This window comes from Nyctereutes procyonoides, unplaced genomic scaffold, assembly GCF_905146905.1.
Source record: "Nyctereutes procyonoides isolate TBG_1078 unplaced genomic scaffold, NYPRO_anot_genome, whole genome shotgun sequence".
Lineage (NCBI taxonomy): Eukaryota > Metazoa > Chordata > Mammalia > Carnivora > Canidae > Nyctereutes > Nyctereutes procyonoides.
In genome coordinates, this window is record NW_026575024.1 from 25734989 (window position 1) to 25750653 (window position 15665).

General features: G+C 50.9%; 1 protein-coding gene across 1 annotated transcript in view; it reads right to left on the bottom strand.

Moving 5' to 3' along the window:
• Positions 1-15665, bottom strand: part of EFCAB8 (EF-hand calcium binding domain 8) — a 64596-nt gene that overhangs the window by 35529 nt on the left and 13402 nt on the right. The window contains exons 5-10 of the mRNA XM_055344524.1: positions 15177-15312; positions 8862-8967; positions 8556-8640; positions 7479-7603; positions 4967-5040; positions 2428-2558 (exon numbers count right to left, since the gene is read on the bottom strand). Of these exons, the coding sequence (XP_055200499.1) occupies positions 2428-2558; positions 4967-5040; positions 7479-7603; positions 8556-8640; positions 8862-8967; positions 15177-15312 (657 nt within the window). The remainder of the gene's footprint in view (positions 1-2427; positions 2559-4966; positions 5041-7478; positions 7604-8555; positions 8641-8861; positions 8968-15176; positions 15313-15665) is intronic.

Genomic DNA, 15665 nt, shown 5'->3' on the forward strand with positions numbered 1-15665 from the left:
AAGGACCAATTCAAAGGCCCTGGGGCAGGAGCGTGCCCAAACCACAAGGTGGCTGACCAATGTGACTGGAGTAGGAAGGTAGAAGAGGTGAGATGAGGAGAGCAGCAGGGACAGATAATGGAGACCCTCATGGCCAGGAGGAGGTGATCTGTGATAACCACCTGCCACTGAGACCCAATACATAAATAAAACAAGAAGCTCAATGAAACATATCACAGACGTGAGGTATCAAAGTCAAAGACATGAGCCCTGCTGTAAATCAACTCCAAGTAAAATCGCAGCACACGGCCTCACCCAAGGCACAGAAGCCAAGGCTGAAGCTCCCTCACTGCATCAGGCCTTCGCTGGGGCCCCCTCCAACCAGCAACTGGTGCCAGGGCTTGGCAGGGGGATGTGTGCAGAGCACTCTGGGTAACCATGAGGCTCCCCCATTCAAACCTTTGCTCTAACACAGGCACTTCCTCCCCCCACCCCACCCCAAGTCTCAAGTTTCCGATCTGTAAAACGAGGAGTTGGAATGAATTAGCCCTAACGTCCCAGGATTGAATTTCCCTCTGGAAAACAACCAGGGCAGGAAGGAACAGACAGAGACAGGGCCAAAATGGCCTCAGTCGTCCTGCTGTGTCTCATTCAGCTGCTCCCCCAACACAGGCATCCAATCTCCTGCTGCTCTCCAGAGAAGACGGGGTGCAGCTCACGGTTCAACCTGCCCAGAAACAAAATGTCACAGACCCAAAGGGCCCAGGGGGTAAAGACCTGCCTCAGGAGGAAAACAGGAAAACAGCAAAGGCAAGGGGGGGGATCCCTCAGGAGAAAATATCTACTGTGAAATGCACAGTGAAAGATACACATAAGAGGCACCCGGGTGGCTCAGTCGTTAAGCATCAGACTCTTGATTTCAGCTCAGATCATGATCTTGGGGTCATGAGATTGAGCCTTGCATTGATGTGGAACCTGCTTAAGCTTCTCTCTCTCCCTTTCCCTCTGCCGTTGCCCATCCTCTCTCTCTAAAACAAATAAATAAATCAAAATAATTTTATGTTTTCTTTAAAGATTTTATTTGACAGAGAGAGAAGGGGTGGGGGGAGGAGAGAGAGAGACAGAGAGCACGCAAGAGACAGCAAGCACACCAGCAGGGTGGGCAACAGAGCAAGAGGGAGAAGCAGACTCTCAGCTGAGCAGGGCTCCATCCCAAGACCCTGTGGATCATGATCCGAGCCAAAGGCAGATGCTTAACCGATGACAGAGCCACCCAGGTGCCCCAAAAAATTTAAAAATAACTTTTAAAAAGGTACACATGAAAATGATAGAAGTAAGACACTTGAGAACAGAGTGAGACAGTGGGGATTGGGCAAGGGAAGGCTTGAGCTTTATTTATGTTTTATTTTTTACAGAGTCAAACCATGTACATGGACTTACTAGTGTGACTAATCGCTGACAAGTAAGGAAGGAGGGAGGGAGGGAGGACAGATGGAAGGAAGAAGGGAGGGAAGGAGGACAGATGGAAGGAAGAAGGGAGGGAAGGAGGACAGATGGAAGGAAGGAAGGAGGAACGGAAGGAAGGGAGGGAGGGAGGAAGGAAGGAAGGAAAAAAATAGGGAGGCAAGGAAGGAAGGGGAGAGGGAAGGAGGGATGGAAGGAAAGGGAGAGAAGCAAGGAGGAAAGATGGAAAAAAATCCACTTTGTGGTAGAGGAACTCGGAATAAAGGAAAGAGATTAGAACCATCTCCAAAGAGTAAATGCTGCCAATTATTGACCATATACCACAAACAGCAGTCACTCAAGTAAGCCCTGGGATAAGGGAAAGAAACACTGCTATCACCCCCTTCTACAGACGAGGACACTGAGGGGCACAGACATAAAGCAACTTACATTCATTCCTCCATCCAGAAAATACTTTTCTGACTGCCTGCTTTACACTATGTGCCAGCTTCTGTGCTGAGTTTTACATATGTATTGGTAGATAAAAGAGGCTTGTTATATTTTTGCTGCTGGTAGTGATGATTAAAACCAGACTCTGTAAAAGTTCTTGTCATAGGAAAGAAAATGTAACTGTGTGTGGATGGTTGTTAACTATTATTGTGGTGATTATTTCCCAATATATACAAATACCAACCAAATCATTATGTAGCACATCTGAAACTAATAATGTTATATGTCAATTATATATTAATTTAAAAAAAGAAAAAGACTGCAGAGCCCAGGTGTGAACCACCATACCACACTGTTGGCCCACAGGACAACTGCTGCTTCCTCGGACCCACCGAGATCCACAGGATGCTGCTGTCCTGGAGGTGGGCCCACTCTCAGCAGGGGTGGCCACATGTGGCTCAGATGAAGCCGGAGCCTCCGTCACTGTACCATCACATCCCCCCTCTCCTAAATGCTCCCCCTCCCAACTCCAGCCCAGAGAGAGGTGCTCCTTACTTGGGGCTCTCTGGGGCTTTAGATGGCAATGCTATTAGCACCAGAGAGGACTTCTCAATGGCCGAACAGGAGGCCACTGTGTTCAGCTGAGGAATGAACTTGACCTGTTGGCACCAGTTGGGATGGAGAGCCTAGAAAGAGAGTGGCAGCGGTAGAGGCTGGCAAGGCCAGGAGGTCAGCATGTCTAATGCTCTCTAGTGATCACAGTTCTAACACAGCGACATGTCCCCCCACCCCCGGTCCCAGCCCAGTCCTGACCCATCACTTGTCAGTGAGATAGGTGAAAAGCACCCAAGTCTGCTAGCATGTGAACTCTTGTTTATAAGTTAGAGGACAGGCAAGGTCAGGCCCATGTGACATCACTGCCTGTCACCCCATCCCACACAGGAGAAAGGATGGATTGGAGTCAGCCGGGGCCACAGTCCCTCTTATCCACAGGGAGCCCCACCATGGGGGAGCAGGTGCTTCCCTGCCCACTGCTGCCCACTGTGCTTCAGGACCTGATGTGTGAATGTGTTCTGGTACAACTTGAGCAACAAAAGGCTGAGGCCCAGCAGTAAAGGAGGTGGCCTGACTGCATAGGCTCTCAATTCTCTAGCTCCGGCTCTGCGGTTTAGCCCTGTGCTTGGCCTCCCAATCCAGGGATTCTCCTCTTCAAGACAAGTGTGGAGGAGGTTGTTAGGCACTGAGCTAGATTTTATATGCACTGCCTCACCAAGGGTCTATCACAGTGAAGGCACCGAATCCAGGGCACCTAACAGAACATGGGACATGTACCTGGGGTGGAAAACCAAGCCCAAGATGAGATTCCTACAGAAGATGGAAAAGAAGGTACTCATACACTATGTGCCAGCTTCTATGCTTCTGTACCCGAGAGGGTCCCAGGGAGACCCTAAGTGCCTGTCCTTAGGAGCTGCCACTCCCATGAGGGTGACCAGACGAGGAAGCAATAGGTGGACGATACAAAGTTGGGAGGTGGGTAAGCTGTGATAGTGTGATTTACAGTAAGGAATATATATATTTGGTCTTCATGCCCATTTCTGGCACAGAGCTCCTAAAACCCTTGAAATTTCCTAGTGATGAGACAAAGGTATCTTAATATTCATAACAAACTCTTTTGAACCACACTTGAGTTGACATTAATGAGGTGACTTTTGGAAAGTCCCTGAGGATGGGGACTGGTTGCCAGGGGAACCGACCATGAGATTGGAGGGTTCGACCTTTCAGTCCCACCCTCCTGACCAGGAGAGGAGAGGAGCTAGACATTGAATTGACTGCCAATGGACAATGATTTAATCAGCCATTCCTATGTAATGCCACTCCTAAAAACCCAAAAGGACAGAGTGCAGAGAGCCTCAGGCTGGTGAACATGTGGAGGGGCGAACCCTGTACCCAAGAGAGGGCAGGGAAGCTCTGTCCCCCCTTCCCCATACCTTGCCCTACACATCTCTTCCATCTGGCCATTCTGAGTTGTTTCCTTTTATAATAAACCGGCGACCTCGTGAGTAAAACATTTCCCTGAGTTCTGTGAGCCACTCTACCAAGTTAATCAAACCCAAAGAGAGGCTCATGCGAACCTCTGATCTATGACCAATGGGTCAGAAGCCCAGGTGACATCCTGAACGTGTGACTGGCCTGCGAGGCAGAAGGGCAGTCTTGTGGGACACCCCTCAACCTGTAGGCTCTGATGCTATCTCCAGGTAGACAGTGTCAGAACTGAGCCGAATTGGAGGTCACCCAGCTGAAGTCCAAGAACTGCATGGTGGTATGAGAAAAGCACTTGGGCATTGGTGTCAGAATCCTAGAAGCGCTGCTGCGTGGAGGGACACAGGCCTGGTCCAGGCTGGCTGCTGAGGGCCCCGGAGGAAGCAGAGAAAGGGGTGCAGGGACCAGAGAAGAGCACAGCAGCCGAAGGATAGACTGTAAGAAGGCCTTGAGGTGGGAAAGGCTTGGGGTGTTCAGAGAGACCAGCAAGGTCACTTGCATTCTGCAGTGGTGCAAATACGAAGAAGAGTAGAAAGCAAAATGGGCAACAGGCCAGGGGTCGGATCACTTCATATCCTGATGGTCACAGTAAGCACTTGAGATCCTGTTTGAACACAATGAGAAGCTACTGGGGCGGCAGTGGTGAGGGGTGGAGGGTGCGGCTGAGCAAAGGAGTAACAAGGCTGGTTCTAGCTCATGATTCCTCTGGCTGCTGAATGGAGGGAGAGAAGCACTGCATGGAAAAGGGAAGTGCAGAACCAGCCACAAGGGACAACCCACTGCAGCTATCCAGGAAACAGAGAGGTGGAGTCTGCCAGGACCAGGCTGGAGCAACCGAGGTGGGGAGAGAGACAAGCCATGCCAAGGATATCTATGTTCTCTGCAGAGAGAGCCACAGGATCCAACAGCTGCCTACCTCCTGGTCACAGTGACCAAGCCCCATGTCCTAAGACTGAACCCAGGGGGCAAATCCTTTTTCTGTATTGATTTTTGAAGGGTGTGTGTATGTCCACATAACTACCATGGTAAGGGGCCAAGCAAAGATACCACTTACCTTCAGCCAATAACTCCTGTACAAAGGAGACTTTTCATTTAGAAGCTTCCGTGTAGAAACTTTGGTCCAGTGATCTGATAGGAGAGAAGACCAAGGTCCACATCACCAGCTCCCTGCCTTTGCCAGGCAGCAAAACCCCAGAGGACACCTTGAGTTGGTTTGCAGCTCCTGTATGTCTCAAAAGCCTTTTCCATTCAAATGCTCATTCAAGCTTCACCGTGTTCTGGTGGGTTGAGTGGGGGGAACTTGACACCCAGAACACAGACCCAGGCAGATAAGCACTGCTGCCCAGAGCTCCTCTGCCAGTGTGCACAAAGCTGGTCCCGTATCTCGGGCTCCTCACTCTCCCCTGTGTACTGTGATCTACACAAGTTGATTCTCATTTAAGGAGCTCCAACTCTACTAGAGTGGAGAACAAACTGAGACCCTAGGCTCTATTTGTTCTCAAAAGGATCATCTGGAAGTTTACTATCACACTTCAAAACATACACCCCACCTTGTCCAGCAAACACATGTTCCAAGAGAAGCATCCAGCAAGCATGCCTGGAGCAACCACCCTAAGCACCTAAGAAACCACTCATGGCCAACGGACAGGCCCAGGATCCTCCAAGGAAAGGCCCCCAGTGCAAGCAGGAAGGGTTGAAATGGACAGAGCCAGCAGTGACAGGGACAAGTATAGGTCAACCTGCAGAGCGGGCTTAAAGAGGTTGATCAGAAGGACTGAGACAGTCTGGGCTCAAGTCTTAGAAACTACCAGGTAAAATGGAATAAAGAAACAGGGGCCTGGGGGCTTGTGACAAGCATTTTACTGCTGCAAACTCACCAGCCCCACCTTGTAGGGGCAGGAAGAAGCTTGGAAAGGAAGCCCCAAGGGGTGGAATGTTGCTGAAGTGGGGCAGGCTCTGTGGGTGCAGGAGGGAGGAAGCTTAGCCGGGCTGCCTGCAGGCAGGTTTGCCTGTCTGCTTCTCCCATGAGGCTGGTTGAGCCCCGGGAGGTCAGAGGAGATAGTCACTGTGTCCTTACTGCATGCCTTACCCTGCAGGATCTCCTTCCACCTTATAGAAAAGCCATGAATTGAGGATGCTCATCCTTGTTTAATAAGGGAACTGAGGTACAGAGAGGTTAAGCAACTGGCTTCAGGTCACACAGAGCTGGTCTGTCCAGTTCCTCCTAACTCAGCACACTGATGGCCCCCTTTGTGTGTATCGCAGCCTTCAGGCAGCATGTGGCATGGAAGGACTCCCATCCTACACTCCAGCTTCCTTTGTACCTGCTCCAATCTCCTGTCTAACACTCAGCTCCAAGACTACCACCACCTCCCATGCCAATTCCCAGGGCGGTGCAGCATGACCACAGCCAGGCAGCCAACCTGGTTGGGTCAGGGCAAGCACCAGGGGCAGAGGCTGATGAGGCAGGAATGTACCGGGTGCCAGCCCACTGCTGTGTCCGGGGCTGGATCCATATTCCATCCTGCCAGTCGGGGGGACTGTTGCCCTGTCAAGCTTGGCAGGAGGTATCACCAAGGCCTGGGAACCCCTGGAGAGTGTCCTGCTCAGAAACTCTGACTGGAAGTCAAAGGGGCTGCTCTGGCGTCCTGGATAGAAGGGGAGTCAGTGTCCCCATGGGCTGGGGCCCCTGGTAGCCCAGGGCCTCCTCGAGATGGATGTGATGCAACCTAGAGGCCTGACAGTATACACCAAAGTCTCGGTTCTAGATGCGGTCCAGCTCAGCCAAGGCCCCGAGAGCCCCAGGCCCCAGAGCTGGAATCTAGTGCTCTTGGCAGAGCAGCCCCGTAACAGTACCCTGGGGTACAGCCCAGCGAGTGGCTAAGGTTCAGACTCTGGGGCAGACTGCCCGCTTCATCAGGTGGCTTACCCTGTGGGGCCTATGCAAGTGCTTCACCCCCTAAAGTACCCTTCCTCTCCTCTTAATGGGCTGTAACAGCAGCAGCTCCCTCCTGGCCATGGGTGGGGGTGATGTGCCCAAAGCACTCAGCACACAAGTGCTCGAGAAATGTCACTGTGCTTATGCATGTTTATATCCACGTTGAGCCAGCCTCTCCCTTGGGCCTCACGGAGCACTCCCACCCACGCACACAAAGGCAGTGCCCCCTCCCCACAAGGAGAGCAGAACCCTCCTCACCACCATGGAGATAGATAGTGCTGTCATCCCAAGACCCAGAGTGGGTGAGCTACTTCCCCAGGGTCACACAGCTGGCACAAATTCTTTCTTGCTGGGATGGAGTGGGCCCTGAAGCCGCTCCCCTCCTCACCCCTCAACCATGTCACCTCTAGCCTTCAGAGAGCTTGCCTTTTTCCTGAGCCCCCTCTGGCTCCTCTGTAACCTTACCACCCCCTGTCCGCCAGGCCACTCTGAGCTGAGCATATGGATAAACTGCTGCCTGGGCTTCTGAAGAGGCCAGGGGCTCCTGCACTGAGAGGCAGGAGAAAGAAGTGCTCCTCGGCCCAGAGCCATCTCCTCCCCCTCCCCCGTTCCCCAGCATCTTAGCTACCCCATTTGGAGGTCCTGGGAAGGATTCGAGGGTTGAACAGCCCGTGGGTCACATTGTCAGAGGTGAAGACAATGACATTGCCTTTGGTGTCCCCGTAGCAGAATACACCTCTGTGATAGTCCGACCTGAGGGAAGGGGAGACAGAGAGGCCAGCTTGGGTGCACCAGCTACAACCCTCCAAGCTCCCAGTCTCCAACAACCTTCCTCCACCCGGGAGCCAGAGCAGTTCCCGCACAACTTTCCAGCCTTGCCCTCGCCAGCTGACAAACATGGGCCTAGACACCCTGATCCAGATCATCGGCGAACCAGGTTCAAAAGCAATCATGAATTTTTTTTAAACCAAAACATGGGCAGCCCCGGTGGCACAGCGGTTTAGCGCCGCCTGCAGCCCAGGGTGTGATCCTGGAGACCCTGGATAGAGTCCCACGTCAGGCTCCCTGCATGGAGCCTGCTTCTCCCTCTGCCTGTGTCTCTGTCTCTCTCTCTCTGTGTCTATGAATAAATAAAATCTTTAAATAAATAAATAAATAAATAAATAAACAAACAAACAAACAAACAAACCAAAACAAATGGGAGCAGCTGGTGGCTCAGTGGTTGAGCTCTGCCTTCGGCTCAGGTCGTGACCTGGGGATCCTAGGATCGAGTCCTGCATCGGGTTCCCCATGGGGAGCCTGCTTCTCCCTTTGCCTGTGTCTCTGCCTCTCTCTCTGTCTCTCATGAATAAATAAATAAAATCTTTTTAAAAATAAATAAGTAAATAAAACCAAAACAAATGAAACCCTGGTCTTCCAGATGCTCATTATCAACTCACCCTTACCGATGGATGTGCTATTCCCAGAGTCCTTGGCCCTGGAGGGACAAGTTTCTACCAGGATTTGATGGCTGACTTGGTCAGGTCATGGGAGAGAGAGGGACCAATGACCAAGTGACCTCCTAGGAGGGTCAGTTTGGTGAAGAGGACATAGGCACACTGGGTGGGAACCCTTCCTGGGCTGTTTCCAAAGAGTCTTTCTGGGAGTCCCAACACTGCTGGGTGATGTGGCTGCCAAGACTGTACCAATCTCCCCTGAGACTCACCAATAGTCCATGGTCAGGACACAGCTGTCCAGATCAATGAAGGTGAAGGCCCGGGCACAATTATGGTTGGTAATATCAAAGAACTCTGGGGAAGAGACAGAAAGGGAGGCATACATGGAACCCAAGCCCATGTCCCAAGTCTTGGGGGTCTCTGGTGACAACATGCAGCATCTGCTTCCCAGCTGCAGTACCCCCAGAGGACTCTAACCCATGCCCGTAGTTGGCTTGGTGACAGGTCTCTCTCCAAGTGCAAGTACGTGCCCTCCAATGGCCAAGAGCAGGCCTAGGAAGCTGTCAAGGACTCACCTATTTTCTGGTCAGTTGATGCAATCGCAATCAGGTTCATGTTATGGAGACACACCATATCAGTGACCCACATCTGCTGGTTATAGGGCTGATGGATCTGGTTAAGCTGGCCAGAGGAAAGGCAGAGGAGATCTGGGCCAGAGAGGCTTGGCGAGCAGAACACACCAGGAGTACAGGATCCCATGAACCCTCTCCTGCCACCCAAGGGCCTAGAGCCAGCCATAAACCTGGCATGGAGCCCAGCGCCCCTTCCAACTACCAATGGGGCCTTGAGTAAGTTCCCTAACCTCTCTGAGTCTCAGTTTCCACATCTGTAAAATGGGCTTAAACAACACTCATCCTTACACCCTTTTTAGAGCCATATGACAAAGTTTTAAGTATTTTTTAACATTTATTTTTATTTTTTTTAAGATTTTATTTATTTATTCATAGACAGAGAGAGAGAGGCAGAGGGAGAAGCAGGTTCCATGCAGGGAGCCCGACGTGGGACTCGATTCTGGGTCTCCAGGATCACACCCCAGGCTGCAGGCAGCGCCAAACCACTGCGCCACCAGGGCTGCCCAGTTTTAAGTATTTTTTAAAAGATTTTAGTTACTTATTTGAGAGAGAGAGGACAAGTGGGGGAGGGTATTGCAGAGGGAGAAGCAGCTCCCTCTGGCGTGGAGCAACACCAACATAGGGTTCAATTCCAGGACCCTCAGATCATGACCTGAGCTGAAGTCAGGGGCCTAACCAACTAAGCCACCTAGGTGCCCCACTCATCAAAGATTTAAATATGCATGGCTTATGATCCCAGGATCTATTTCCAAGCCATATCTATGGATGTGTTCACACTTACTCACAAAGAAGTGTGTGTGAGGGCGGGGCCTGCCACACTGCTAGGATAGCAACAGGCCATGGACTGACTGCAAAGGAGAGCTGATATAAATCCATACCACAGATCTCCATCCAGACATTACATATGAGGGAGGTGTGCACCTGCCATAGAGAATAGTCACCAGGATCTATCATTAAATAAAAAAACGCAGCACTATCATGTGTATATTTTAAAAGAGGGGGCGGGAGATGTACATACAGGCTAACCATGGGAAAGCACCCCAAAACTGGTCATAGCAGTTGTCTCTCAGGATAGAATTAGGGTCTGGGCAATGGACTTTCCATTGTCCCTCTGTGGGTCTGAATCTTTCCCCCACCCTAGTTTTATTGAGATATCAGGGACAGGAGGAGCAAGATGGCGGAAGAGCAGGGTCCCCAAATCGCCTGTCCCCACCAAATTACCTAGATAACCTTCAAACCATCCTGAAAATTTACGAATTCGGCCTGAGATGTAAAGAGAGACCAGCTGGAATGCTACAGTGAGAAGAGTCCGCGCTTCTATCAAGGTAGGAAGACGGGAAAAAAGAAATAAAGAAACAAAAGGCCTCTGAGGGGGAGGGGCCCCGCGAGGAGCCGGGCTGAGGCCGGGGCGAGTGTCCCCAGGACAGGAGAGCCCCGTCCCAGAGGAGCAGGAGCTGCACCAACCTTCCCGGGCGGGCGGAAGGGGCTCGCAGGGAGTTGGAGCAGGACCCAGGAGGGCGGGGATGCCCTCGGGCTCCCGGGGACACTAACAGACACCTGCGAGCGCAGGGGAGTGCTCCGAGCTCCCTAAGGGCTGCAGCGCGCACCGCGGGACCGACCGGAGCAGCTCGGAGGGGCTCGGGCGGTGGCTCCGCGGAGGGGGCTGCGGGGCGGGAGCGCGAATCCCACAGCGCAGGCCCCGGAGCACAGGGCGCCGGACCCAGCCCAGGATCCGGCCTCCCCCTGGGACAGGCAGAGGCCGGGAGGGCCCAGGACAGCGAGGACGCTCCTGCCCCGAGCTGAGCAGATCAGCGGCCCCGCCCCGGAGCCTCCAGGCCCTGCGGACGGAGAACCGAGAGCCCCGAGCCCCGTAGTTCCTGCGGAGGCTGAATCCAGGCTTCCAGAGTTGCCATAGCAACTGCTGCTGTTCCTCCTGGGGCCCCACGGGGTAAACAACCCCCGCTGAGCCCTGCAGCAGGCAGGGGCAGAGCAGCTCCCCCAAGTGCTAACACCTGAAAATCAGCACAACAGGCCCCTCCCCCAGAAGACCAGCTAGACGGACCAGTGATACTCCCCCGTGTTCCAATACAACTTGTTTTTGGCCACTCTGCACTGAGCAAAATGACTAGAAGGAAAACCTCACCTCAAAAGAAAGAATCAGAAACAGCCCTCTCTCCCACAGAGTTACAAAATCTGGATTACACTTCAATGTCAGAAAGCCAATTCAGAAGCACTATTCTACAGCTACTGGTGGCTCTAGAAAAAAGCATTAAGGACTCACGAGACTTCATGACTGCAGAATTTAGATCCAATCAGGCAGAAATTAAAAATCAATTGAATGAGATGCAATCCAAACTAGAAGTCCTAACGACGAGGGTTAACGAGGTGGAAGAACGAGTGAGTGACATAGAAGACAAGTTAATGGCAAAGAGGGAAACTGAGGAAAAAAGAGACAATCAATTAAGGGACCATGAAGACAGATTAAGGGAAATAAATGACAGTCTGAGGAAGAAAAACCTACGTTTAATTGGGGTTCCCGAGGGCGCCGAAAGGGACAGAGGGCCAGAATATGTATTTGAACAAATCCTAGCTGAAAACTTTCCCAATCTGGGAAGGGAAACAGGCATTCAGATCCAGGAAATAGAGAGATCCCCCCCTAAAATCAATAAAAACCGTTCAACACCTCGACATTTAATAGTGAAGCTTGCAAATTCCAAAGATAAAGAGAAGATCCTTAAAGCAGCAAGAGACAAGAAGTCCCTGACTTTCATGGGGAGGAATATTAGGGTAACAGCAGACCTCTCCACAGAGACCTGGCAGGCCAGAAAGGGCTGGCAGGATATATTCAGGGTCCTAAATGAGAAGAACATGCAACCAAGAATACTTTATCCAGCAAGGCTCTCATTCAAAATGGAAGGAGAGATAAAGAGCTTCCAAGACAGGCAGGAACTGAAAGAATATGTGACCTCCAAACCAGCTCTGCAAGAAATTTTAAGGGGGACTCTTAAAACTCCCCTTTAAGAAGAAGTTCAGTGGAACAATCCACAAAAACAAGGACTAAATAGATATCATGATGACACTAAACTCATATCTGTCAATAGTAACTCTGAACGTGAATGGGCTTAATGACCCCATCAAAAGGCGCAGGGTTTCAGACTGGATAAAAAAGCAGGACCCATCTATTTGCTGTCTACAAGAGACTCATTTTAGACAGAAGGACACCTACAACCTGAAAATAAAAGGTTGGAGAACCATTTACCATTCAAATGGTTCTCAAAATATACCCTAAAAACTATAGAACACTTCTGAAAGAAATTGAGGAAGACACAAAGAGATGGAAAAAATTCCATGCTCATGGATTGGCAGAATTAATATAGTGAAAATGTCAATGTTACCCAGGGCAATTTACACGTATAATGCAATCCCTATCAAAATACCATGGACTTTCTTCAGAGACTTAGAACAAATTATTTTAAGATTTGTGTGGAATCAGAAAAGACCCCAAACAGCCAGGGGAATTTTAAAAAAGAAAACCATATCTGGGGGCATCACAATGCCAGATTTCAGGTTGTACTACAAAGCTGTGTTCATCAAGACAGTGTGGTACTGGCACAAAAACAGACATATAGATCAATGGAACAGAACAGAGAACCCAGAAGTGGACCCTGAACTTTATGGTCAACTAATATACGATAAAGGAGGAAAGACGATCCACTGGAAGAAAGACACTCTCTTCAATAAATGGTGCTGGGAAAATTGGACATCCACATGCAGAAGAATGAAACTGGACCACTCTCTTGCACCATACACAAAGATAAACTCAAAATAGATGAAAGATCTAAATGTGAGACAAGATTCCATCAAAATCCCAGAGGAGAACTCAGGCAACACCCTTTTTGAACTTGGCCACAGTAACCGGAGAAGGACAAACAGTGTATGTTCTCATTCATTTGGGGAATATGAATAATAGTGAAAGGGAATATAAGGGAAGGGAGAAGAAATGTGTGAGAAATATCAGAAAGGGAGACAGAACATAAAGACTTCTAACTCTGGGAAATGAACTAGGGATGGTGGAGGGGGAGGAGGGCGGGGGGTGGGGGTGAATGGGTGACGGGCACTGAGGGGTACACTTGACGGGATGAGCACTGGGTGTTATTCTGTATGTTGGTAAATTGAACACCAATAAAAATTAATTTATAAAATTTAAAAAAAAAGGTAAAAAAAAAGAGATATCAGGGACATATAACATTGTATTTGTTTTTGTTTTGTCTGAATCTTGTCTACCATCTGCAGGTGTCACCTGGTTCAAGTGGCTTAGTAACAAGAAATCGTCCCGCCAGGTTGTGAGGTGCCTTTCCGCGCTCACATAATAGCCATGCAGACCCAATTGGAGCAGCACTCCAGGTGGGGGAGGCCACACAGAGACGCCTGTCAGCAGTAGCAGGCTTGGGGGAAAGAGGAAGCTAAGGAAACAGGAGGCCAGCCCAACAGGCTCAGGGTCAGAGAGGACGAGAGCTGAGGTAGGGGTGGCCAGCTAAGGAAATTGTAGTTTACTCCCCAAATTAGGCCATGGATTCCGAACTGAAGAAAGCAGAGAAGAGTACAGTGTGACACAGAAGGGAAGGGGACCTTTAGGGCAGCTCCTCCAGATGGGTGTGCAGAGGCAGGAGCAGGAAGTGGACCTTTCCATCACAACTCAGAGACACCAAGAACATAGAGGCCTGTGCTGGTGGCTGCGCAGTGAAGACAATGGGCCTCTAACCCACACACAAGAGAGGGGATGGTAAGGCCACTGCCTCCATGTTCCTCTGAGAAGCCCAGAGCCCCAAGGAGTTCTAGTGATTTGTCCAAGGTTGCACAGCTGGAAAACGAAGCCCAGCCCCTCTTCCCCCAGATTCCAGGGTTTTCCATCTGCATGCAGTGGGTGCTCATGGAAGGTGCTTGCTAGATCACTCCTGCCAACATCCACTTGCCCTAGCAGCCCCTCAAGGAGGAATGCTGGGCCGTCCAGGAAGCCTCCCTCTGTCCTCAACTCTCTCAGACTTGGCCTCTGAGGGGCACCAAGGTGACCGAGTAGCAGCCACAACCAGGAGTTCAGGCTATAATGTGCCCCCTCAATACCAAAAGAAACGCACAGAGAAAAAGAGGGTGGAGGATGCCAGAAACCCTAGCCTCGGGACCTCAGGTGTGAGTCCCCCTTGGTCCTGGCTACCAAGTCCACCCACGAGAGTCACTGGGCCTCCACGGACCTGAGTTGTCTCCCTAGGCAACTGAAAAGGGACCAACCAGAGCCGTCTGGCCCCCTGGGATACAGATTCCCCGCCCCACCCCCACCCCTCCAATGCATCTACAAAACACTGCTGTTTCACAGGCTTATGAAAGCCTTCCTCCTGCTGGCAGCCTCCTCAGTAAGCCTTCCTTCTCAGGGGAGCTGTGCCTTCCACATTTTTTGAACAATTCTGGACTAGCCTGGCAACACTAGGTACACAGCCAGCTTTCCTGAACATTTTCTCACTTACTGCTCTTGGTCAGGAACTGACCGCACAAAGACAATGATGATGTCAGCTTGTATTTGTCTGGTACTTGCTGTGAGCCTTACCCTACTCTGACTGCCATGTGGGCATTGTTATGTCATTAAATCCTCCCAACAGCCTGAGGGGGTTACATGACCCCATTTGATAGATGAGGAAACTGAGGCATGGAGGGCTATATACTAACTATCCAAGGTCACAGAGCTGGAAGGTGGCACAGTCAGGTTCTAAGGTGGGCTCCAGAGCCCACACTCACAACTGCTGTGATTTCCTGCCCAGTACCAGGGAAGGATTCAAATCAGTGGTGCTTGGTGATGGAGCCGTTGTGGCAGGGAAAGGTCAGGGAACTGATCTCTAACCCAGAAACCTTGGTGGGTGATGACCCCACTCACGGAGGTGGGGCCCAGGAGAGGGAAGCCTGGTGGCCAGGGAGGGCTCCAGTGACATTCTATTTGGACAAAATGGGTATAAGGTGTCTCTGTTAGACATCTAAGTAGAATGCAACTTTGAGATGTCATCCTGCTTACAGAAGAGAACTGTAAGGGTCTCCGTCCCACAGTGAAGCCAGAATCCTGGCCTCAGAAGCAGTGACTGCACGTGCGGGGTGCTTAGACCAGGAACCCCAAGAATAAGCACACTCTGGATCCGGGTCACCTTCACTATTGGGGTACAAAGGCAAAGGTGCTCCGACCACCCCATATGTGCTCCACAGGTGGGCCCCCCTCACCCTAAAGGAGTTAAGCAGCGAGAAGGATTCAGACCAGATCTGCAAGATCCCGTCCTTGGTGACAGTCAGAAGGTGCCCCATCTTCTTGAACTGCTGAGTTAAGAACTGCACCTTCACAATCTCGCATCCATGGTTCCTGAGGAAAGGGACAGGAGAAAGAAGGATTCAAACGAATCCGGAATGAGGAGCACAGAGGAGAAAAGACAAAGCAAGCAAGGGGGGCTTCACTAGCACGCACACGATGCATGACTCTGCCAAGCAGTTTTCTACCATTAGCAGCTGTGGCCGAAAGAAAGAGCCCCCAGTAGGCCGCTGCTATGAGATAGGGTTCCACAAGCCATGGGCTTCTCCCATCACAAAGCCAGTACACTTCCTCGTGATGGGATGGGGTCAGGGGAGGCAGGGAATGTGGAGGTCTTTTGCAAACCTTCTTTTATGAGAAAAATGATCTACAGAAGGTGGTGACTGGAGGGGTGGCTTGCAACTGAA